This window comes from Manduca sexta, chromosome 25, assembly GCF_014839805.1.
Source record: "Manduca sexta isolate Smith_Timp_Sample1 chromosome 25, JHU_Msex_v1.0, whole genome shotgun sequence".
NCBI lineage: Eukaryota > Metazoa > Arthropoda > Insecta > Lepidoptera > Sphingidae > Manduca > Manduca sexta.
This window is the reverse complement of record NC_051139.1, coordinates 6,378,622-6,404,666: the sequence shown is the minus strand read 5'-3', so window position 1 is coordinate 6,404,666 and position 26,045 is coordinate 6,378,622. Positions and strand designations below refer to the sequence as shown.

General features: G+C 34.6%; 1 protein-coding gene across 7 annotated transcripts in view; it reads left to right on the top strand.

Annotated features, from left to right (window-relative positions):
• The window catches only part of LOC115441277 (guanine nucleotide exchange factor DBS), a 106,569-nt gene that overhangs the window by 11,630 nt on the left and 68,894 nt on the right, over positions 1–26,045 (top strand). For 2 of the 7 annotated variants that reach the window (XM_037442655.1, XM_037442653.1), the window contains exon 1: positions 8,547–8,793. The exons of 2 other annotated variants lie outside the window; for them this stretch is intronic. In XM_037442655.1, coding sequence (XP_037298552.1) covers positions 8,742–8,793 — 52 coding nt within the window. In that variant the 5' untranslated portion in view covers positions 8,547–8,741. Of the gene's footprint in view, positions 1–41; positions 261–8,546; positions 8,794–17,371; positions 17,523–26,045 lie in introns of those variants that run through there. 3 more of the 7 variants (XM_037442654.1, XM_037442651.1, XM_037442652.1) reach the window with 3 other exon arrangements.

Below are 26,045 nucleotides of genomic sequence, written 5' to 3'. Positions count from 1 at the left end.
GTATGTGCGTCGCGCGTTCTGCCTCGGCTCATTGGTCTCCTGCAGCCGGCCACTTCACTCAGCAATTTAATAAATTCTCCGCGTCGTCCATTTGTAAACAAAAGTCATTGTTTCGGCCTCAATCGGACAGTTTGACGATGGCCACTTGCCTTAGCGGGCGCGTGCGGTGTCATCTCGCGACTTGCTGACCTTACACTTTACAGTCAATATGAAGTTTTGGAAATGTAGCACCAAACGCGGGCGTCGCGCCGCGGCTAATGGTGAGTTTCACCGCTTGACACCAATTAATTTAGTTTTTAAGAAAAAATATTAAATATAATAATTATACCACGACTAATAATGAAAGAATGCATATGTTATGTACTAAATTAATTTCGTTAAGTGTTTGAATTTTCCTTGATTGAGGGCCGCGTGGTAAAGAATTCATCGTAGCTATTTATAAACGAAGTCGCTGAACCATTAATTGACCCTTTGGCGATAGACTACGAATCGACAGTTGTATACCCACCTAACAGTTTCAATTGTATTTATTGCATATTTATTATTTTTCATCCAGTTTGCACCTACTCCGAGCACGGATAAGAAACAACTACATTGGTTTTACGGCCAAGTAGGAAATTGTGATTTCCTCCGTTAATAATTTTAAACCGCGACAATAATTCTGTCTGATTATGTGTGAATCAACGTAATAAGTACCTCCCTGTTTGCATAAAAAAAAACCATCTCCTTAATCATATGACAGTGTTGTACAACTCTTACAGACGTGTTTATCATGCACATATAAAGCAAGGGAAACTCGTTTATTAAAGTTGGCATGTCGGGAATGACCGGAGCGTAGCCGGCAGTCTTTATTAGTTGTTATAAAGCCTTCCCGTTTACCAAGTCTTTGTTATTGATTTTATTACCTAGTTAGTAAGTTAAAGGACACGATTCACAAAGGAATTGACCGCATTGGGTTACCAACTTTATAAAACTTGTGAACATTTTCATGCCGCTATTTAACTAATTGTCTTATTACGGCGCGTACGATCCATTTGAGACAGGAAGTATTAAGCTGACACAAAGCCCTAAATGAAAAGTTTTCTCGGTTCCAACGAACTGTAAGCCATGAATAGTTTGCCCGTGCTATATAATGACAGCAGAATTGGACCGCACTCACTTTTAAGCCATGCAAGCTGGGAAAAAGAAAATTGGCCATTATATGTCTCCTCGAACTGTAAGCTTTGTTTATTTTGTAACCAATTTAATCATATAGGAAAAGGATAACTAATTCAAGTCAAATTGATGATTGTTAATCGTCGGATGATTATTAATCCCTTGCTCCTGATTTATATTTAGTTTTATAATCATTAAATACGTGTTTACAATATTGCTGCTTATTTTTAATGGTTTATGCATTCGTTATTATAATCCTTGACATTTAGAATTTATCTTAGACTTTAGATGCTCATTTTTATTAATAGGTTCATAGATTTATTGGCGGTTTCTTTTTTTCCTACGAAATCGCGTTCTGGAATCGACGCAAAAGCGCAGTCCTTTTGTTGGTTTTTTGATGGAAGATTGATAAAAGCAGTAATAGACTTGGTCCTTATTCGGAAGAGTTTAATTTTAATATTAAAACAATAATAAATCTTACTAATATTAAAACGAATAAGATAAAAAAATCTGTTTATGTGCAACTGCCTGTTATTGACTACATACCAACATTTGACGAAGTTGGAGGGATATAGTAAACCTATTCGTCAGGTAATTCCTAGCAATTTATTAAAATAATTGTAAAGTCTGTTAAAAGTTAATCGAGAATTACCCGAGTTCTAGAATTGGAATACTAAATAATTATTGAAAATTCGGTAGATGAATTTTTGACATTTTCGAACTGATTGATGAATACATTGAAAATGCCATGACTGTATTGATCGTGTGCTACCTCGCGTACGCCCGGTCTTAGAGACGATAAGTTGTTTATAAACTAAACATGTTCGATACTTAAATACAGGAAAAACTATTGCTTCTATTATGAATCATTCATTGTTCACCAAATGCGATCGTCGATATTGTATCATAGAGCCTTCAGGGATATTAACAGTGGTAGGATTTTGAGAACCTGCGTCCGTAGCTCATTACCTGCTATATTATGTGTAAACACTTTTACTTTTTAATTTACTTTAAAGTACTTATTTGTGTCGCACCCCGTCACGTGATACAAAATTGATTAGTCTCTACTTACATCTTAGAAGATATAGGCATGACTATGTGAGCTGTTTGGATTGTAAATAAAATGCCAACATAGTTTTATATGTAAAACTTAGTAACAATTATATTGTACCTACTTAGTATTAAAAGTCACTTAATTATCAAGTTATATTGCTGACTTTTTAGTGTAGGAAATCGCTTCGTGTACTTATCCGGCGTCAAATACCTAACCCATTATCTCTTTTATCTCTATTCTATGTTAATCAGATCGGTACTGTAAGTATAAATTTTTTGATTATAAGTTTATTATAATTCAATGACCGCACGAGATTGATTTTCTGATATATTTGATAATAGCTCATTTAGGTAGGGTATAGTCTAAAATTTGGTCAGAACTATAACACACTGCTACTGTTTATGAACAAACATATCGCTTACCTAAATGAAAAGCGAGCGGCATGCTCGTCCGTCATTCAATTGCAATAAAAAATCATGTATGAACAGGTAGTAATAAATCAGCAACTACATATGGATTTTTTAATTACATTTAAATTGAATCCTGTAATTGTATAAAGTATTCAACTTATTAACAAATTGAATGCATTGATGTCTGGTACCGGCAACTCTCTGACTAATAGATTGGCATGGGCACCCTGCTCCAGGCTGATTGCTATGCGAGCCGCGAGCAGCCGCCACCGGCCTTTGTTTGCGTTTCACATTGTCCTATCGTTCCTTTCTGTTCCTACTTTTACTACGCATAGCTAGGTTTCCTGCCCAATTATATAGTTAACTCGATTTTTACCCGCATCTCAGAATTCCAACTTTTGTTATGACTTTTGTACATAATTCTGACTCGTTCAATTCTTGGTAAGTAATGACAATGTCTCCTAAGAGTATATTTTTATAAGATGTCTTAAAATATTAGGTAAGAAAATGTTTTGAAAAATGCGTTTATAAGATTGTAAGATACAAGTGTAAAACACCATTCTCAATCGTTATGAAATTTGGCACGCGCAGTGCGGCGCGGGAACAGGTTTTTATCCCAATGAACTGAAAATTTCTGTTGAAGCAATAAAATTGATTACTCGAGTTACGCCACAGCCCTCAGTTACAAACGCATTGCGTTTGCTGCGGTTAAGCAAACTAGCGCGGAAGGTACTTGAATAAATAAGGCGGAAATAATGACAACTTTACTTCAATAAGCACCTATATAGATTATTCATTCCAATGTTCATAAGCAAATTAATAAATGAGGCAAGTCTTTCCCCTGGTTGGAAAGCGCGACGAGTGCAACCTTCCAATAACCATCCGTAGCTTTGAGCCCTATAATTCGCAGTAATTACACTGAATATTTTTAATAGGTCTCGCGAATGAATTACTGTAAGAAATTCAGGGACTTAAAATTTTTATTTTGTATTGTATTCGATATTAAAATATGTAAGGAAAAAGGTAGAGGTTTAGACTAGAGAGTATAAGATAAATGTGATAGCGGACATGGACAAATAAAGACTACAGATATCAGTTTGATGTTCGTCATCCTTACTAAAGTTATTATGACATCACCTGGAACAATGTGCGTCACGTCGCCGTCACTTTTAACTATTCCATTACAATATGCATCGATTTATAGTCAGGACAGTTAAAAAAAAATGAAAAATGTATGGCAAATCAAAATTCCCAATTGCCAACTTTTTATAATTGCTCGTCCATGTGAGATGTATGACGTTCGGCTATCGAGAACCAGAGGAGTTATGGCTATTGATTTTCTAGTCCTCTCAACAGACCTGTTCTACTAACGAGAATTAACAATAGCAAAAACTTGCAGTAATAGCGGCTGAAAAAATACACAAATGAGGCCAAGAAGTACTAAATGGCTTGTTTTCTTTAATCCAGACACAAAACAGACTTGCGACTATATCTAGATTAGTTGTGAACTAGTTTGCTGAACTTTACGTTTTTAAAGAACTGTTAGAAGTACTTTATAGTGTTTTGTTAGTTATGAGCCTATATCTTACGAAGTTTAAGGAATTTTGTAAACATACTACTTACTTATGTTTACACGGTTTTTTGAAATAAAAACTGCGGTACGGTTTTATTCAGATGATATGAACTAATAAGTATATTGATACAAATAGAAGTTTTATTAGTCCACAAGATATACCTACTCTATAACTTATTTATGTGTAAATATTCTTACTGCATTTATACAAATGTGCTTTATAATTAAAGTTACTGCTGAATTATCTTTAACAACATTGTAGCTATATATTAACGTTTAGCGAGACGATAACAATAACTTAGATAACGATTTATCGATAGACGAGGCCTTTTTGTAAATCGTACGACATTCCGTCCGTCGTACGACATTGACCTAGACTACTGTCGAGACACTAGACGCATTATTTCTAATTTAGGAATGAGATGTAATCTAGATCAATATCTACCTATTAAGGAAATTTTTTATATGTTCTTTTATAGTTCTACAAATATCCTCCTTACACTGTAAATATGTACATTCAGGTCGAATTTACAAAACGTTCACAAAGTTTTTACGCAAATAGTAATATTAGATTTATGTAAAAAATTGGAGTATCGTAATAATTTCTGGATAATGAATTGAACTATTGAATTGCCCGTCTCGTTGGTATATTTATATTACGTGCGAAGTATGAAACTGCTTTGATCTTCTGGGTTGGAATCCCAGGTTGGGCAATATTATATTTGAGTTTCTACTCTTTCACACCGAAATCTGAAACGTGTGCCCTATAATGCGGTAGGCGCGACCCCTATCACACTATGGGACGGAACACACACGATGAAAAATGGTTGCATTGGTTGCGCTTCTGTATTCCCTTGCCGGGATAAAGGCATGAGGTGCGTGCGTGCGTGTATGTGTGTAATAAATGAGACTTATGACTAAAATTCGACTACTGAATTTAATGTATTTGTAAAACACATTATACCTAATTTTGATTTTTTTATTATGATCTTTAATCATGCCAAAATGCACTCATCCGTGCGCGCAATGTCCTTAAAAAAGGGTATAACGTTTTCTCTTCAAGTTTTAATAGCATCTATTTTCTATTACATCCAAAACCATAATTTATCTCAACTTTATGCACCTCAACAACAAAATCGATCGACTCATTAAAAACCAGCGTAGCAGTTCCTCTCCCACTTACAAGCATATGAATTCATGAATATAGATCGACGGTACAGCGGCTCCTATTGTATCAAGTAGTCCTGGATTTATCCTTAAATACATTATGAAAATATTCGACTAAACAATGACTTATGCATACAATAGAGCATTCTGATGCGGGCTATGACGAACTGAAATCAAAATTGAACATTAAATTTTATTAATACTAAGCATACCTTTAGCAAAATCTTAATTTAAATTCATTTATTGTTACTATTATAATTATATATGCCTTGGGATTTTCGGATACATTTATTTTTTAAGTTACCAACAATGTAGAGCCCTATAATTTCTCTCAACCGTAATTCAACCCAAATCAATTTGATTATATAATGATTTCTTATGTTTACTCGAATCTTAGACATTGAAATAAAATTAGTTTTTGGACTTTATCGCGGTTTTTTTTATTTTATTTTTCTCCCGACGCGACGTTTCCAAGTATTTGCCGCATTCATGGTCACGGGACGGAATGAAGTGTTGGTCGTCCGTAAAAGTAAAATTAAAAATATTGAACTACATTTTAAAATTAGATATTTTTTCTTATTTGAATATTGTTTTAATACATTTTATAATATCCTTAAATAAGTGGGTCCTAATAAAATTAGATACGTAAATAATATTATATAACAATGACTATAAAGTTCAAACTTTCTTTCTACTAATTCAGGTTACTTAGCAGTAGCAGTGTATCATAATAGCGAAACAAAATGTCACTTAGAAAACCGGTTTGATCATTCTCGGTTAACAAGGTAGGCGTAGTTAATCTAGTACGTAGGACTATAATGGTATTGACCCGACTGTAGATGACATTTGCTCGGCATTATTTATTTGGGACCATAACGGATTAGCACTATACTATATGTGTACATATATACTATTATTATTATATGTATACGAGAAAATAAAGATTTATAATCGTCGGAGAAGTGTTCATTCATTATTGTATTCAAGGAATGAAGTTGGGTGTTCATAATATTTTTGTTTTGTATGCTATCTAAGCAGTATTATCATTGCTTTGGATCGTGTAATCTCTGAAATTATGGCAAAACAAACACCTGTATAAACACGGCAAATATAAAATAAATGCATACTGATTCTTTTTTAGTAATATCTTCTATAATGTCTATGTAAAGTTCCTGGGACCTAAACAACTATTGGTAAAAAGCTGATTGCGACATTATAGAAATGTGCTATTTTTCCCTGAGTCATGATTAATAGTAAATCTAATACCAACCCCATTAACATTTCTATAAACCCATGTTATTAAAATACATACGGAAATAAAAGGATAGTCGCTACTGATTCGATTCAGAGACGCCGAGAACATAAACTCATCGTAGTAAAAAGGCCAGTAAAGTTTACGGTATTCCAGTGCGGTATCCAATCCAATCAGCTTACACTTCCTAGTCGGGATATGAACATGCAGTTATAAATAGTACATTACAAAATGAAATCAACGCAACGTGTTTCAATGGTTACTTCCTATTTTGGGTACACATTCAATGCAGGAATAAGTGGCAGGCAGGCCTAAATGACGCGAGGCCCTGGGCGAGAGAAAAAAAAAGGTCCCTGGTTTTAGTTTCGTCGCTAAGATCGAAAAAGGTTAAAGAGGTCCTCCAAGCACTATACGAGGCCCCGGGCGGTTGCCCAGTTCACTACCCGCAAAGGCCGTCTCTGGGCCTTTCTAAGTTGCATAGTCATTCAGCTTTAAATATAATATGTAACTTATAGCTATTTTTTGTTATTTCCTTTCTTTCGAGTATTTCTTTCTCACTATAAAACTTAGATTATCCGCTAACTACTAATACAAAACTAAAGTTTGTAACATCTTAACATTGAAGGTTCATAAAGAAGTTTCCATATTTTGTTATTCATAGAGCATACTAACGTGTAAACAAGTTGTATCATTGTAATGAGATTCGGTTATCCGCGCGTAAATACCACTTAATTGGTTATTGTACGGTAACCCACGTTAATCCCTGTAAATATAGTGATGAATTGTGTTTACTAGTTTTGTATGTCTCCAGTAGTGTTTGGAATATATTTGGTTGCGTTTATGAATATTCAGAGTTTTATGTAAGTATATTTCTCTTTTGGACTACGGTATGTGCCGCAGCTCTACGTCATAGGTCTTTATAAAAATATGGCGCAGGCATTGTAATGGTTGTTTTAAATAATGGATTTCCCTAAGAACAAGTAGGTATTAAATCAAATATGATTCAAGAGTATTGTAACTTATTAATGAAAGATTTTTTATAAACGGTTTCGTCGAACAAAATTATAAATATCCTGAAAGGCGGGCTCGATTTGCTCAAAGATTTATCTAATGACATATTGTAATAAAAATAACTTCCATTTTGATTAAAGGCTTTGTATTTTAACAATGCGTTTATTCTATACATTTACCATAATGATAGTGTTTCGATTGTCTATTCTATAACAAGGGACGCTCTCAGGCAGTGAACCGTAAATTTCTGGGTTCGATTTTCAGGGCGGACAACTTAAATTAGTATAACTAATAAGTAACTGACGCTGACGAGGAAAAGCCATTGTTTCATGACGAGTAAACTTTTTTCAAGTAGACTACGTTAAGAAAGAAAAATATTTATCAATGTTTTAATAAGTTTCATATTGGATACTGGATATATGTTAAAAAGACATGATATACTCATAAACTCATGAGCAAATTATTTTATTCAACAATTTAAATCGAAATACGAATTTTATAAGTAAAATTATATAACAGGATATTGAAATATTTGGTATATATATTATAAATCTGAATTTTTTTAAAAATAAATAAAATGGATACCTATAATAGGTACCTTCTACTTAACCGTCATTTAACGTAGAACTTAAGAACTTAAGAACTTAAGAACCTAAGTTTCCCCTAGCGTCGCCGTAGATCCCTTTGCGCGGGCAACACGCAATCTTTATTTACAGTTACAAACTGCGGTCATTAGTCGTAACGATTCAGACATTAAAAACTAGACGGTTGTGAAAATTTTAGCAGTAAAAGACAAGTGTTAACATAAAACGAGTTAGTGTGACGCGTTATCAAAACAGTTGTAATCTGTTAATTTCGTCACATGCAGATTACATCACATCTCACGCGTAGTGCGAGCGTGTATGTAGGCCGGCGCGGCGGGAGCCATCCCAGCGCGGAAGGACTGCCGTCTGCACTCTGCCGCCAGTCCGCTTTCTGTTGTCACCGACGAATATCCGATCCGCCCCAGTGCTCCGGACGGCGCTTTCGTTCGATAGTTCATTTAAATCGTTCGACATTCTGTCGTCAATAGTGAAGTTGGACAATTCAAGGGCCACATGTGACAGTCAGCCGAGTGATATGAGAATACGTTTCGAGGTTCCGAACAAGTTGGAGATAACGTTCGGAAGAGGTATTGTTTTGGTTTTGAATATTTTTATTTTTGAATAATATTACATAATTAATTTGCATATTTAAATAAATATTTTTGGTGTTCATAAAATAGTTTCTAAAAACTCGATGCGTATTTGAAAATTATTTACATAATTTTCATCACAGATCCCTGAGTTCATTGAAGCATAACAAACTTTTACCGTCAGATTTCAAACGCTTTCTTAAAATTATATTTGATTATGACTCTACTGAAGTGATATAAAACAATATACTTAGATATAGGTTAGTCCCTTAATAACATTAACGTAATACAAGTGTTCCTGAGTAGACTAACGGGTTTAATGAAATCTGCTTAGTGGCGTTATAGCGTGTAGCATTAGAATCCGAAGCCTGAGAGTTAAAGGTACATCCTGTTCATTAAAATAAATTATGGCAGGTAAGATTGCTTAAATACTGTAAGGTACATAATTGAATAAACCTTTATGAAGGAAAGTTAGTCTTTAATTCCTGTGGGATGGACAGAAGAATAATTTATATTGAAGCTGTAATAGTTTGTGTCTATTTGTGATTTGTGTAGTTGTGATTAGTGTGGAATGTAGTTAGTAATATTTCAGACACGTAAATCTAATATACACTAATACACAGGACTTTATTGGTATTTTCGACTATATTGGTTAATAAAATTGGATGTTCAAAACGCAATATTCATAAATGTACAAAAATCATCCATATTTTGTGGTTTGTATCGTGCGAGTTGACATGACAGTTTTCGATTAGCTGTTCATAATGGACCTTTGTGGAATGAGTAATGGATTTCCCTAAATTTGTTATAAATTAAAGACGATATAAGGTATGTTTTTGTCGTTAACTATATTGTTAGACTGGAACGTGCAATTTAATTTAATTCATTTTATAAAATCATTAGCAGATACTCCTGATACTGCTATTATCCCCGCTCGATAGTAGATCTGTATATTTAGTTATCCACGTATATATAGAGCACTTCCTGCCGCCTTTTGTCCATCCACATTCAATTGCCGCCCATTCTTTGATTGTAGTACCCAGTAACAACATGAATACCAATTTCATTGATCTAGTGAAGTTCTAGGTGCCAGTTCTGATCCACGGAGTTTTAAAAAATGCCAAAACTCACGTTTACTCAAGAAATAGATACAGAGAGTTTACAGTTATTAGGCGGGTTTGTCGTAAACCATAAAACATATTTATAAAAAAGTCATATTGACTAAATTAAATATAAAAATTATCGTCATTTTTATTATCATCGATTCAAATGCATTTCGACTTCACTGTATTTAATGAAATAATTAAGTTTTGCAGAAAAGCAAAAGGAACGTAGAACTTAAAACTTGCGCTTGCTGTGGCTTTCACACCTGATAATGTCGGATCGAATCTTTAGTCTTCCCTCAACCAATCAAGAGTTCTACAACTTCCATTCGCAAGTAAATCCTTCTTCGGACAATAAACTAGTCAGCATATAAAAATGACTGCAGGAGTTCCTAATGCTAAAGGTAATTATTGATACTTGCGGATGCGTTTAAACATTGGTTTAAAATAATATTTCACACCCTATAAAATATTACAAACGAATTAACAAATATGTGTATTTGATAGTGATAGTATGTATAATTTTTTCTTTTGTGAATAAAAATGTCCCATTATAATGTTTTATTATGAATGCAATCTTTGATATTTTCTTACTTATCTTATCTGGGACTAAAATAAATTATGAGAATATTGACTGATTGACGTGATAAATAGCGTATATCAGAGAAATGAAATTTCTCTTTTGTTATTATGGTTTCTTTGATATTCTACTTTTTGCATCGACGATAAAGTCTAATGTCGATATTTTTTGGACTGGATAAATCCGAATCGTTAACCACTATTATAATCCAGCTATCATGCTTGGCAGAACATTAATCGTTCAGCCACGTCATAGAGTATTGGGTCTCCCAAAGGGAATTGATCGTCGGCGAGCGATTGTAAAAACTAAGACAAATCATTTGCAATCAGCTTGAACATTATGTTATGTGGCGATAAGGCAAAACTGAAGAAGATTGCGGCAATTACTGATAAACATTTAGCAGAAAGTATTTACACGGGGTTTGTGTTACAATATCCAAAATACATTAAATCTAAAAACCTTACCAATGTGGTACAAAAATAGACCGAAATTATTCATCAAAATAGACGCGTTTTTACAAACCTACATGTATTTAGAAGTCAATGACAAACAAAATATACGCATCTACAAAGATTATATAACTCCTTACAAACCAGAGTAAATATTTGATGGTGCTTACTTACGTCATATTCTTTAGTTACACAGCAAATTTCTACAAATTCGTTAACTATCAACATGTACATCATTCTTATAAGTATTACTATTCGCTTGCCGAAACAAAGTAACAATGAAAATGAGCAAAAAATAAAGTAACAGTTTACAATTCATTAAGGTTAACCTTACTCTACATTAGGACATATCCTGGAAGAGCAGATCCTTTCCGTTCTGCAATATCGATGTATGCTTCACAATCGCTCGTGTTAGTTTATCGTAAAAATAAAAAAAAACATTCACGCCAAATTGATATCCTCCTCCTTTTTTGAAGTCTGTTAGAAAATTAGTTAAAGACTCCATGATAAAAACAATGACTTCACTTCATAAAATATTTATAGGGTAGAGATCAATTCTGTCAATTTATTAGCAATTTGCTTCCTAACTTTTGTTAACGATTGGTGTCATTTCAACCACTAAATTGACTTTCCACATTATCAGGTCAAGTTTTTTTTATTAACCAATATCAATTCATACTTCGTCTTTGTACCTTTTTTAGTCACGGCATTATATTATCGGCTTTCGGAGTAGAATTAAAAACCTAATGTCCAAATAACACTCGAGTAATTCTAATTGATTAGTTCTTTTATCATGGATTAATTGATGCGGTTGGCCACACAAGCATATCCCGTGAAATCATGTGTAAAATCGGACATGGTAATTGATTATAATATAGTTTAGAATCAAGTAGAGAATTTATTAATTTAAAAAAACAATAAGCATTAATGGATAATTGTATACCGTATACACACTGTTCGCAATATATTTCAATACTTATCCATGTTTGAATTGAGAAGTCTGTTACTACCTGAAAAAAAGATTTCCGCGCGAGACTAGATGACGCTATATTATTAAAATCATGTAAACCTCTAGCACAATCTCTAGAGACCGTAAAACTGACCGTGAAAACGAATCTACACAATATTTTACCATGTTTTTTTTATGAACCAATAATGTTACTTCATTTCCATTTCCAACAGCATCATAACCAGTAAACCATTTTACTCTCTATTTATATTAGAAAATACCAACATAAAGCACTTTCCGAAGACTAGCGACCAACTGTCAACCCAGATAATGTCACCACAAACTGTTGTATAGTTCTACTGCAAAATGTTATCTGGCTATTGTGATGCGCGACCGTGACTTAGATAACTTAATGGAATGTTGCGCTTCAAACTTCATAGTTTCATAGAACGTACAACATTGTGTGTTCCATACTTCATAGTTACCTACTTGTGAAAATTAATCGTCTAGATACATTGTTGTACCGATAAGGATCAGTGGAACTTAGGTACATAATATTTTTGTATGTAAGTACTTGTGTAATGTGTTGAAATTATTGGGACTATTTATATTAAATTTCCGCTTTGCCCTAAATTCCCACTTCAAAACTTGAGTCTTGCCTTGAGCTAAATGACAAAAGATAAATAAACAATTTGTTTACTATTTTTCTTCACACTTGTAACCTTAGTACATGTGAGAAGCAGTCCAAAGATATAGTCCTCCAGCAAGGCCATTGTTCCATCCACAGTCCCCATGACTATGCCAGTTGCCACCTAGTCTAAATACTTCATATTCCGCATGAAAGATCCAATAGTAGAAAATGAAGGGAATCGTATTGGGATTTTCTTGCCTATTCCCGAAATGTCTTTGATAGTTCGCGAGGACGTAGAAAATTATATGTAGTTCTGAGCACGCACACGTTATCTTTTTCATGTTCTTTGTAGAAGTGTCTCTGGAGAATTTAGCAGGCCAAATAATTCTACTTCGACGCTTCCAAATTTTTTATAACAGTCTGGACTCACTACATTTTACATCAGTTCTTTCTGCATAAATTAAATGTCAGGGTACCTAACTGTAAGAACATGCATGTATAAATTCGATGGCAATTAGCAGAAAAAAAAAATATGACAAAACGTACGAAGACTTAACAAAATATATCATCTTAATAAAAACAATATTGAATGTCTTAATATTAATAACATACGATAAAATAGCAGACAAAACTACAATGTTATAGAACCTGTTACCCAACTGTCCACGTGTTATTAGGTATGTAGATAAAAAAATATGAATACTCATATGATAACATGTCTTCAATGCTATTGGGTCTATATTAGTAGCGCGTCTAACCATTTCAAATGTCAAACGCGAGAAAATACCTTGTTGGCATTTAAATTTATTTATTGGTGCACAGCCGTAAGCAATTGCTAAAAATGTTAAACGAAAATTACAAATCGACAAAATTGAATGTTCTTTAGTAACTCAAATTTTCCAATTAATTTAATAGGTACTAAAGATAAAAGGAAATATATTCTGTTTAAATTTTGAAAATCTTTTCGTAGCTCTCCTGAATTTCTAAATAAAACTAGCCTTTTCAAACGAGTGCATAATTACTCTATGCAACAGCCAGAATTTTCACAAGTGCCCCTTCTATCTTACTATATTGGATCCTTTAAGCGAGACGAAAAACAATTTAGCAGATCGGCATAATTATCTCAAGCATCAAAAGATAGGCATGCTTTTACTACATGCAGATACTTTCATTAAACTATGTTAGCTTACGAAGAGATGTACCTATCCTTTTTGAACTCTTTTCCAATTTTATTAGTATAGAAGTAAAATTGTCTACTAATGTAAATACTTTATCTTCCCGTCACGTTGCCGACTTTATAAAGCCAGGAAACAATATTTTTGAATAACGTCTTCCGTTACTGCCTGAGGAAGCCTAGCCTTTGGTATACTTAATAATCATAAAATGTTCGATTTAGATTTACATCGCCTAACACCCAGTAAAAACCCTTCATCGTGACTCGCGTTTCTCTATCGGCTTGTGTATCCAATTGATTTCCTCGCCGACTGTAACTGATGACAATATTTCAATTTCTTGTCTTTGATTGGCTGTTGTTTTAATACCTATTGCATTGAATTTGCCATTACGTCCGGTAGTTATTTTACTTAGTAATATTTTTCGTTTCTTGATTATATAATTTATATAAAGTTGTTAGTTTAAGAGAAGAAACATTCCAATATACTCCAACAGCCATTTCGCCATGTAAAAATTTTCGTTCGTCTTGATTGTGTGATAATATTTTTTAAAAATCCTAATGAAATATGCACTAATGTAAAACATACATATATTTGCGTTTATTGGTCGCGTACGCAAGGTATGCGCAAGAGCAAGGTCGATCAGACAATGGATGAGCAAATGCCGGCCGGCAGCAACACCGCAGCGTCAATACAAGTTTTATTGAAGGTCAACATTTATACCGGCGTAATATATGAGTATTAATTATATTGAATATTAATAAGGCGGCTGTAATGTTACTATCAGTATGAATTGAATATTTTATAGATTGGTATGTTTTCAGATATAAATTTTGAAGATGCACTTTCTAAACAAAATAGATATAACTGAAACACTATAGGTCATATTTAGAGCATTGAAATTTCTATGCGTAGACATAAAAGCAAATCACACAAAACTTCATTAAGCTTTAGATCATTTCTTCATTTTATGTTTAAAAATACAACTTTATAGCCATAATTCGCTGATTTTCTAAAAAAGATTATTTCGTTGTTATCAAAATCTAGAAAGGACACCGTTCGCACTACACTTGACCATAGTTTATATTCAGTCGCATCCCTTCACAACCCGTTATGGAAATTAAACACGTTATTTTGCTGGTCGCACGACAGCTGCTTGATGTAAATCTTTTTCATATATCCCTTATTCAATAGCAAATTCACCATGTTGAGTAATAATACTTAAAATCTTGACGCTTCCAAAGAATAGAGTAATTTAATTCGGGTTCCGCCATTTTTTAGTTCCAGTTCCGCCATTTTTTAGTTCCTTAGTGTCATCTGCCCTTTTGAAAGTGCAGTGTTCCATATAAGCTGCTCTCGAAAACCTGAGTTGCCTCAGTACATGCCCTTAATCCGCCGTTCCGTGTGAAGAATCTCAAGACAAGCTACAATTGTATCCACTCTTAAATTCTATACTACGGACAGGATATGAAATATGAACAAACTACTCAATACTGTTTATTGTAATAAGTAATGTCCCAATTTTTTTACCATATTTAAAAATGAAGGGGCTACTTTAAAACTTTTGGCGTTTTTAAATTTTTTTAAAAGCTTGTGTATATTATGTACAATGTTCTGGCTAATTGCATTGTGACGTAAAGATTGTTTACCAGATCATAAAAGTCCACTGGTTAAATGTGGATTGGTGAGTCGACAAATGCATAAAGGACTGTACAAAATTCCGCGGTATTACGATATTTTATAAGCTATGCTTTTCCTTCCTTTAAAATGCAGCGAAAATGTACTATGTACATTTCATCGCAATGTATCACACAGTTGTGTTATAATCCGGCGAGTCTTGGCCCAGAGTCATGGAAGCGCGGAACGGTCCAAGAGTCAGGAATAACACATTCCATTTTTTATTGTTTGGTAATTTCGCCGGTTCCGGACTTCCTCGCAGACAAAGTTGCCGGCAAGCTAGTTTGTAATAAAACAGAAACTCTCACGTTTGTATGTCAGGTGGAGAACATTACCAGGCTTGCGTCCATTGGTTTTTGCGCACCTATTGAATATTCGTACTCGTGTCAAGTTCCGATTGTTTTCTGTTAGCGTTGATTATTTCGTGATACAAATTAAATAATTATGCCCTGAAACGATCACACTATTGTACTGCATGTTATGATTTTTTATCTCTTGGATTGTTGTGAGTATGCGTGTGAACTATAACTATATCGAGTTACTTATTATGTATATTGTAGATTATAACGTTATATACCTATATACATTTATTTCTGAATTAATAGATAGGTACTTTGGTAGGTATCCCAGTTGACGTAGGTCAATATAAGACCAATAGATATACGAGTATATTAAACTAAGTTTAACGCATCATCCACGGTTTATCAGACCTGTACTTGCTTTATCTACAAAAAGCATTGAAATAGAACCTATAGTAGTCAATTGTCACACGTTATCGACAAAAAAAGCAATAATAAACATGTATACTTGGTAAATACCACTCATATTTCTATCAACATTTTGTATCCGAGTCTCTAGGTCAGCTGTTGTTAAAAACTGTGTAGAGTCAAGCCCTACCTTCTTTAGTACCAAAATATATAGGTCGGCGCTAAAAGCGTGTCATCTCAATTGAGAAACAACTCGTAGGTTAAGAGCCGCCATCATGGATACATTTAGTTTACGTTATATGAACCAGTAAATAGGACAAACTGATTGTTTACTCCCATCTTGCATCGTATGCGTGTAGCCAAGTGTTGGGTAAACATAAAAGTCCTGCTTTACTTCGTCTGGACCCAAAGTTACTTGATGTAAATATTCGTTGTACAAATATTTATACTACGCAACTCTACCCTTCGCACCCCAAAATTTCTAAAGCGTCTTCTTTAACGTTTACGCGTATAATTTTAAATTCAATGCGTGCAATTTATTTTTGATTTGTGATTTAATCATCTTTAGTATATTTATAAGAATTTCTTTCGCATACTGTATTCATTATGTTGTCAGCCCTGAGTCCAACTTTTGAGCGGCTATGTTCGGTTACAGTCTGTTTGCTGGCATTCCGAACCGCGGTGGCCCCGTTTGTCTCAGTATCGGAACTAAACGATTCGGATGTTTGCCTTCATTCCAATCGAGTTTTGTGCACTTTTTTTTAACTATTTTCACCTCCAGAATATTTACGCTTCTTCATTGTTTATTAAATACTTTGTTTGAATAAGGTTTGCCTGAGCGGTCTTCGTTTGCATCTATGCTCGCTTCTAATTTTTTTTATCTAAACTAGTTATTTGTATATACGCCATGCGTCCTTGTAAATGTTATAAGCGTGTCTATCTATAGCTACCAAGTATACATTATGAGACATTATTGATTTATGCTGGTTATTAGAGGATTCAGGAGATACATTCTGGTACCAATGGGTAACTTATCAATAATCATGGAAAATCTCCACATTGTCAATTCACCCGCCCATAGCCGGATTATTATAACGTGTGATAGCTCGTAATCCGAGTTCAAAATGCCTGATACAATATTCATCTTGATGTGATCAGAGTTTTATCTTATTGATTACAGGAGAGTCACTGATAACGCTTTGCAATGGGTTAGCATTTCAAACTCGCCACTACCGGCGTGACGCGCGTTTTGTGGTGTAGCGTAACTTTTAAGTTTTACCGTCAACCTGAGTACTCAGTGATAACTACGAACGCATACGTTTCATTTGTATGCAGTGTACAAAGGTCGTATGTCAAGGGGTGATGCGATGTCGGAACGCGACAACACTAGTATCAGTGTGGTCACGGGCGGCGCATGCTGCCGCGTGCGCCGAAGTATGCAGTGCTTCGGATTCCGAGGTAATTACATCAATTAATACAGAATAACCACGCGAGACGAGCTCATGACCGTCCGCTTAGCTGAGAACGTAAACGTGCGCTCTCAAACTGTCATATTGCTGTCGCGTGATTGGAAACTAGGTGTGCGTAAGTTGTTTTTAAACATTGATCGTGTAGTTTACGGTCGTCGGTGCGTAAAATCGGTTTGATTTTTTCGGTCCAGTAAGTCTGTGTCTGTAATATTACGTGGTGATGGGCGTCTCGGGTTGTGAGAGGATGTCGGAGCTGTCGGATCTCAGTGCACGTCCGACGCACGCGCTTGCGGATGTGTCGCATCAGGTTCCGAGTCTCCGTCGCTCAGATGAGATTCAGCTTCTTTTTGATAAAGAGTCAGAGAATAGGCAAGTGATGTGTCGATATTATTTTGTTTAGTGGCTTCAATACTGATGCATAATTGATTGATGAATCCTAATATGTGTTTCAGTGATGATAGAGTTGTTCAGTGTTGTTGGTATCCTCCGACGCGTGTAATTTGCCGCTGACGGTCGTGACCGGATCAATTCTTACAAAATTTGTAAGGCTTCGCAGTAAGCCTCAGACAAAATTATTCTTTAGACACTATCTTGGCGATGTTTTCTTGTTTTTTAAACAAAACAACTGTATTAGTACTAATATGTATTGGTTAAATTGGAATGTTATATATGAAATATTTTTGCCTTGAAATGACGACACATTTATTGCTCATATGTAATGGATTGCCATAAATACTTTAAGTGAATGCTGTTATCATTATTGGTAACTCACGTTACATGAAATGTTTTAAATATTTTGCTCCAAATTACACAGTTCATTACACGTTGAACAATATTAGAGGCGATGGTGAGCACCTCGGGCTACGGTTACAAGGCTGACTTTGTGGTTTAACGTAAAACTGATCGATATCTTTACGGAATATTGACTTCACCCAATTTATGCCCTACTGCGGGAGTACATGTAATTTATACTAAAAATCACTAAACGTTATTCATCTTAGCAGCCTTATATTAACTACTGCTTGATATTACTCACACCGTTATAATTATTCCAGTTCTGCGTCAATTTTAGCGAAGATTCATTGTAGATGCTATACGTAAAGTCGAAACGTACAATGGAATTGATAATTGTAATAACGCACGTGTAATCTGTGTGCATTTTAAATATATCAGTATTAAATTACTTTCTGTTGATGACAAATATTTAAACTACAATTGAACAGTATTCATTTCAAACGGACATTAATTTTAATAGCGTCAGTGTAAATAAGTTGATTATTTATTATGCCCGCTGCGTTTCTGATTATACTGTATAGTTGTGTTAATTGATTAGTTAGTAGTGTTTCGTCGGATTAATCACTTATTTACTACAGATATATGGCTATTGATTCTGGCTTTAAAACATTTTGTCATGTATTTTTTATTTATCTTGAATCGTGGTTCGGATAAATGCAATACTAGTCTTCAGGTATAGGGTACGGTACACTCTGTACGTCTTATCTCAATTTCGTTTTTTAATTTAACGCAAGCTTTAAAAACTCTATTGAACCTTAATGTAGGTATAACGTCTTTATGTAGGTATCTAATATATAGTTGATGTTCATATCCTACTAATAAAAACCCATGTAAATCCTAATCTTCTTTAAAGACTTAATCTAATTTCTGAATTAACTAACCATCAACTTAAATGACTAAAAGTCAGTCTCCTCGAACGGGAGTTCCTACATCTCCCCAAACGGCAATTCCTACATTTGATTCCCGTATCAATCAACGCTTGATCAAACGTGGCTTTGGACACGATTTGGCCGTGATTGAACCCTCAAAGGGGGTTACCATGTCAGACATGCGGCCCGGCGCGGCATGATAGCTTGTTATAACAACGCAAAATATTTAAAAACATGTGTACAATGTCTGTTATGCGTATGCGTTGAAGTAGTGTGAAAACAAATGGATAACAATTAACTACATGCTATACTAAATGTTGAATTCTAATTCGAAAATCCTAATTACACAAACACAGCATCACGCATTTATCCCCGAAGTGGTATGCAAAGGCCCAACCAGAGCGCCCACTTTTTGCCAAGTGTGTTCCGTGATCTGTCCCATGATGTGATAAGTGGCAAGCCTATCGCCATATCGAGCATAAATTATTCCAGACTCCGAGCTGATAATTAGCAGAAAAACTCAAATATCAATTTGCCCGACCCGGGATTCGAACCGAGGATCTCAGAGCTCTGCCGTACGGCGCATGCAGTCACCGATACATGCCGAGGCAATCTATATCCTAATTAAATGTAAAGAATCCCGTTTTCTGATTACTTTTCTAATTGAGCAATAAAGATTTTCTTGTAATAACTGTATCATTGTATTTTTCATTGCATTTAATGTTTTTAATGATAGCGCTTAAGAATGCAGCGTGTAAGAAAACATGTTTGCTATATTATAAATGATATACCTCATTAACTACTCATGATCAGTGTTTTCTACTCATTCAAACTACACGCATAAATGGAAATAGATTATTTTGTTTACTTCCTATTTTTACTGTCAATTTCTTTTTAAAATTTCTATAATTTGTTCTACCATAGCTACTGCTATAAACATTAAAACTTCAACATGATTAATTTTATGAAAATATTGTTTCTCGTTTGATTAATCATTAGCATTTTGTGTCATTTTTCACATTCTAGAAAGTTCTTTCCCTAGATACAATGTAGCTTAGATTACTCACCAAAACTCATCTACTCGTTAATGGAATTCCCGTCAAAATGGTTCACGAATTCCGGAGATTAACACTGACAGACACAAAAAATATAAGGCGGGTTTTGTTTGGTTACCTGCGTACTGGGAATAATCACTCACCTCGCAGGAGCTTGATAGGAAAAAGATTTTATAAACTACGTGTTATCCGCGACTTCACCCTCGTGAAGAACATGCTTAGTTTGTACTTTCTGGGTTAAAGTAGCTGTATACCTTTTTAACCGACCTCGATAAAAGTGGAAGGTTCTCAATTCGATTGTTTTTTTTTTAATTCAAATTCATAGCAGTTTCTGTGTTACCTTCAAACATTTTTTTGGATTAGTAATTTTAAGAAGATAATAATACAGACAGACTTAAATTTTATTTATTAATATAGTTGTATTAACTCCAAAATCCTTACATATTATAAAACAACGTTCGCTTTTCTGCCTGATTTTTTTAAAATATACTGAACGGATTTTTATGAAATTTTGTATGAAGATAGTTTAAGACTCTGGGAAAGTTATAGGCTACGTTCTATTCCGGGGAAATGTATAGCGGGATTTTTATCGCGGAAAACTCGTTCACGCGGGCGAAGGCGCGAGCAAAAGCTAGTCAATACACGTTACAATGTTCTCGTTTACTTTCGGTGATCAAGTTTCCCTTGCCCACTGTCCCGCTCGTATCCTTCGTGCCGTTCGGTGTCATTCACCCAGCTACGATATAATTATGAACATACGAATTGCAATTTTGTCAACATTAAGTTGTTTATGCAGTACAAATGTAATCACACGGCAGTATTTCTCAATTTCCCCAATGCGGTGGATACAGATCCCATTACCCGTATTCTTTATTGTTTGGCTAATGATATCGCAAGACAAATGTACGCAGCTTTGTAGGGCAATGTTTTGGTATATAAAAGAAAATAATTTAGGCTCAAATAACTCTTGTGTGAAAATTAAACTATTTTGTGGATTAAAATCTGAAAAATAATTTAAATTTATTGTCTAACATTCGCGTAAGCATAAGAAAACTCTTGTGTTTTTAGAATAAATCTCGGATATATATATTTTGCCTTGTCTGGGTATTGAATGTCCATGTCTAGACAATTGGGTTTATCCTGCTACATTATACAGTTACGTAAAACATCGCCAGGAAGAGCGTGAAATATTGTTTTTAAATAAATAACTTCCTTTGTAGTTTGCTTATGCGTTTTATGTCCATTATCGCGGTCCTTTTCGTCAAAAGTCAAATGTTCCTGTTTATTACTTGATTTATTAGTTTTAACCATTTAAATACCTATTTTTATAAGTATATCTGTTTGAAAACAAACCCGTGCTCTAGATATGAACAACAGTTATGTTCTTTAATTACTCCGACACGGTGTGGCGCCTTGGTAATAAACATTGCATACTGTAGATAGAGATGGTTTAGAAGAAGCATTATTGGATTGAACACCTACATACGTCTAGATAATAACATTATTATATTAAAAACAAGAACTTATGAATCATCAGTGCTATCAACCACTTATCTTGTGCAACCAGCTTTGGATTCTAATGATAAATAGCTCAAGGTTGCAAATATTTCGGTAGAAGTCATTGATCTCGTTACACACTTAACCCTGTGGATATCGCATAAGCTAAAGCTCGTCTTCCGATGAGATTAGGTTGCGCGCCGCATATCAATGAGGCTAAGAGTCCTCCATGCCACAATACGGGCCGTTGAACCACGCCGCGTAGTTAAGGCGATCTAGAACGGGAATCCAAGCCCTTGTATGTCTCTGTACTCGAATAACCCGTACGAAGGCCTGTTGAACTTTATGCTCAAGTGTTACGGTTAGTTTTTCTTCTTGGAGCCCATGTTGGCGTATTTTCAACGCGCTGACGACGCGCTTCAAACGCAACTAAAACGCGATATAATCCCGATCTACATTTTTACAGCGGTCAGCGCGCGTATCTTAAATGCTTGTCGTTATTTATGCCTAAAGATTTAGAGTGCTTTTTATTCTGATACAAGGGTTGTAGTGGACCTAACTAAACAAGTCAAGAGAATCTATTTACTACGGACTTAAAATTGCATCCATTTTAGGCGCCTTTAGATCACTTTCACTACGTGACCTACTTCCTTGTTATTCTGCCCAAAATAAATTAGGGCAAAGTAAAGAGACCTATGAGTAAAAGCGACGCAGCGTAAAAATTTGCCACTGAGAGGCCTGGGTTATCAATATTCTTGAACATACACGCCTTTTGCCTGACCCGGAGATCGAACCCGAGACCTCATCACTGCAATCGTACCTTAATACAACTACGCAACCAACGAGTCTCTTGAAAGTAATATAAAAAGGGTAAATTTCACGATTTCTATTTTTACTAAAGTAGTGTGTTCCAAGGACTATATTGTGTGGATCGAATGCTATAGATATATAATTAAAAAGCATTTAAAAGCATTCTTGCACTTAAGATACCGTCCTTGCTCCTAAATGGCCAGCACTTTTATTATTTTTTAATTTCAGATACATATGTGTAATTATTAAGTATTGCCTGGACCAGTGGTTCTCAAACTTTTTAAATGACGGAACCCTTTTGGGAAGCAAAATACTTGATGGAACCCTACAATAAAACAATTGTTTTTATAAGTGTATTTTTTATTAATCAGCATAATAAAAGTACAATGTAACAGTTACTAATTATTATTGAGAGAGGTGTTTTGATTTTTTTTTTCTAAATTCTTGCGGAACCCCGACAGAGGTATCACGGAACCCTAGGGTTCCGCGGAACACACTTAGAGTATAGCTGGCCTGGACTAAATGGCGATATCAAAAAGAGATCTAAATTAAAACGTGGGAACTTCTTTATAAAACAAAAATATTTTTCACGGCGTGAGAATTTTCGATTTCATTGTATTCAATAATATTTAATTGTTCGCAATAAGTTCATTAACATTGAGAAATCAAACATTAAATACGCTTTAATTATCTAGTATTATGAAATTAAAGTGAGTATAATCAAGGACTTTGAGTTAGAAGTTGTTGCGGTCAAAGTCAAGGTTCGGCTCCTTTTGGCTGCTTAACATAGACGGTATAATTTGTTTAAAAAAAATCTAAATTATTAAAATGTACAAATTAATTAATCCTTAAACTTTAATAAGTATAGGTTCTAAGAAGTTCATATAACTACGAAAGCCATTATGAAGCCCGAATCCGAAGTCCACTGTCCACATGTCGAAAACCATCATTAAACTCAACATTTGGAGTACGAGTCATTAGGTAGAAAAACCGAAGAGACACATCGTAAATATAAGTTGTCTTCCCTTTAAGTTCTATAACAGTACTACGTCCTTGAGCTATGATTGCGAGCGACTAATTTTTCATCTCGTCTCTATATGCTATACAAATTACACGACGGTGCAAGTCTGCGGAAATAATTCCAACTTCAAGTCTGAAGATAGATTAATATCACGGAATACTTAGCGGAGCGGCTCGTGTCTCGGAATGGAGTTTTTGTAACATTTGTTTTGTAATAAGGTAGAAATATTCACGATAAGTAGACTTGCCGCAGTCACGTATTCAAAATAGATTTAAAGGAATCTATTTGGTTTTATGTAATGTTGAATCATTTGTGTAATGTAATTATTGGTAATTTTATCGCCGATATATATATTGTTTGAAATCTTGCATATTGTATATGTTCTGACGACGAAGATAGATACTTTATTAGGTTTTTCATTTTTTTGCAAATTACAATAATGTGATGAGCCACCCGTAAATCAAGAGGGATTGATAAATTTTCCTTCTCATATCGAGAAATATTCATAATTGGCATAGCGTTGTTGTAACGAAAAATAAGAGCAATCAATCAATTAATATTATAAATCCTGTATTCTAATCTCTACCATATAATATCTGTCTGGATGAGTCATAAGTTCAAACGCAATACGAGTACCTTTCTATTTGTCTGGCATTATGGTTATAACTTCCGAGAGACGCCCTTTCAGTGCTCGATGCTATTAATAAATAATCTTCGTAGTCGTGTGGCGAAATTAAACCAAATTTATTATATTACTAGCTTTTGCCTGCAGTTCCGCCCGCGTGACAACCATTTCTTCATAATAAAAGTCCCAGTATACTTTACCGCAACGAAAAACGTACATTCTAATCCAGAAAATTGTCTATTCGTGCATAAAATTTCACCCTCATGAGTTCAGTTTCTGCATTTACTTCTAACGTCCAAACATATTTCGCATTTATAAGTGCTTAGGAAGTATGATGTGCATGCAAAACTTGACTTCTGTTTAATGACAATGAATTACGGTAAAGAGTAACACTGCTTATGGAAGTCACGCGTCCAGCCGACCTTGTTGCGTATGCATCGGTATTATGCAATAATATGCGGATGGCAACTGAAAACTAATGATTTAGCTTAGCTCGCATAGCCGAGCAATGGCGAAGGGTGAAATTTACCAAAAAGGTACCCGACACAACATATAGTTGCTAATATGGATGAATGCGGTCTCCCAATCGTTCTAATTATAATTAGATTTAACATAAACTATGAAAGGAAAGCCGGCAGGAATCAGTTTAAATGGACCCTTCTCCACTGTAGCCGATATATTTTATGCTTGTGTACAGACTGCAAACTTTGTAAACTACATTGTTTAAAGTTGTTGTTTTAAATTCATTGTTAAGAACTCATGTTGGTTACTGCTTTTCTCACGCGTTTTTTTGTTTGATTTTTGTTTTGCTATAGATTTTGTATCACTTTTATTTTTTGCATACTTAAATCAAATTCTGTGAACCTTTAGTGTAAATTATGTCAGATGTAATCTTTTATGTTAGTCGTGGTTGCTAGTAACTGTGTAGTATGATTTGAGTGTTTTTTCTTTAGTCCTTAATGTATTACCCACTGGCGATCAAATAAAATAAAATTACACAGTACAATAATAAGTGTAATTCTCTTAGCTACGCGAGCAAAGCTAAACTTAGTTTCGTTTTCTTTCTGCAATCCACATTATAATTCTTTTCATATATTAGTTTGTTTTCTCATACCGACGTTCCTGTTTACGTAAGTACAGCTGTTCAACAATTAAATATAATTAGATGTTGTTTATGATTGCGAAGAATATTGATATTTTAATATATACGAAGTCTAGTTTATTATTCTAACAATTCCATTCAAATAGAATCTTACTGATATAAATGCGATAGTTGGTAAAATGTTTAGATTTTTTTAGTATTACACTCTGTCACTGATATAGTGGCATCTTTACATCGGTCTTTCTAACAGAGCCACGAACACCTTTTGTAATAAATTGCTGTGCAAGTCCTAGCAGGATTTTCTCCAAGATTAAACTGTCTCACTTATAACGGTTCTGTATTCGGATTACAGATAAAGCATGTGACGGTCCCTTGCCAGAAAGCTAAGTCATGTTATCTCAAGGCGCGTGTGTTAACGTTCATTAATACATATTTAAGTAATTATAAAATACGCATTTTACTCAAAAACATCCCAATTTGCCTTTTATTAATCAAGAGTTGAGCGTCGCTCGCCGTTAACGAGATCTATCGAGAGCTTTCAGCCGAGTCTGATCACTGCCCATTGAATTATCTCTATAACTCGTTTTATTCAAAGGCCGAGCGCACCAGAATGAACAAACTTAACCAATACATCAGTATTATTATATATTTAGATGCTAAAAGGCCCTCTTTGTTATCGCACAAAGCGGTACGCGGCCAAGTTTCCTTTTTGGTTTCGAATCGGCTAAGTAAAATGGC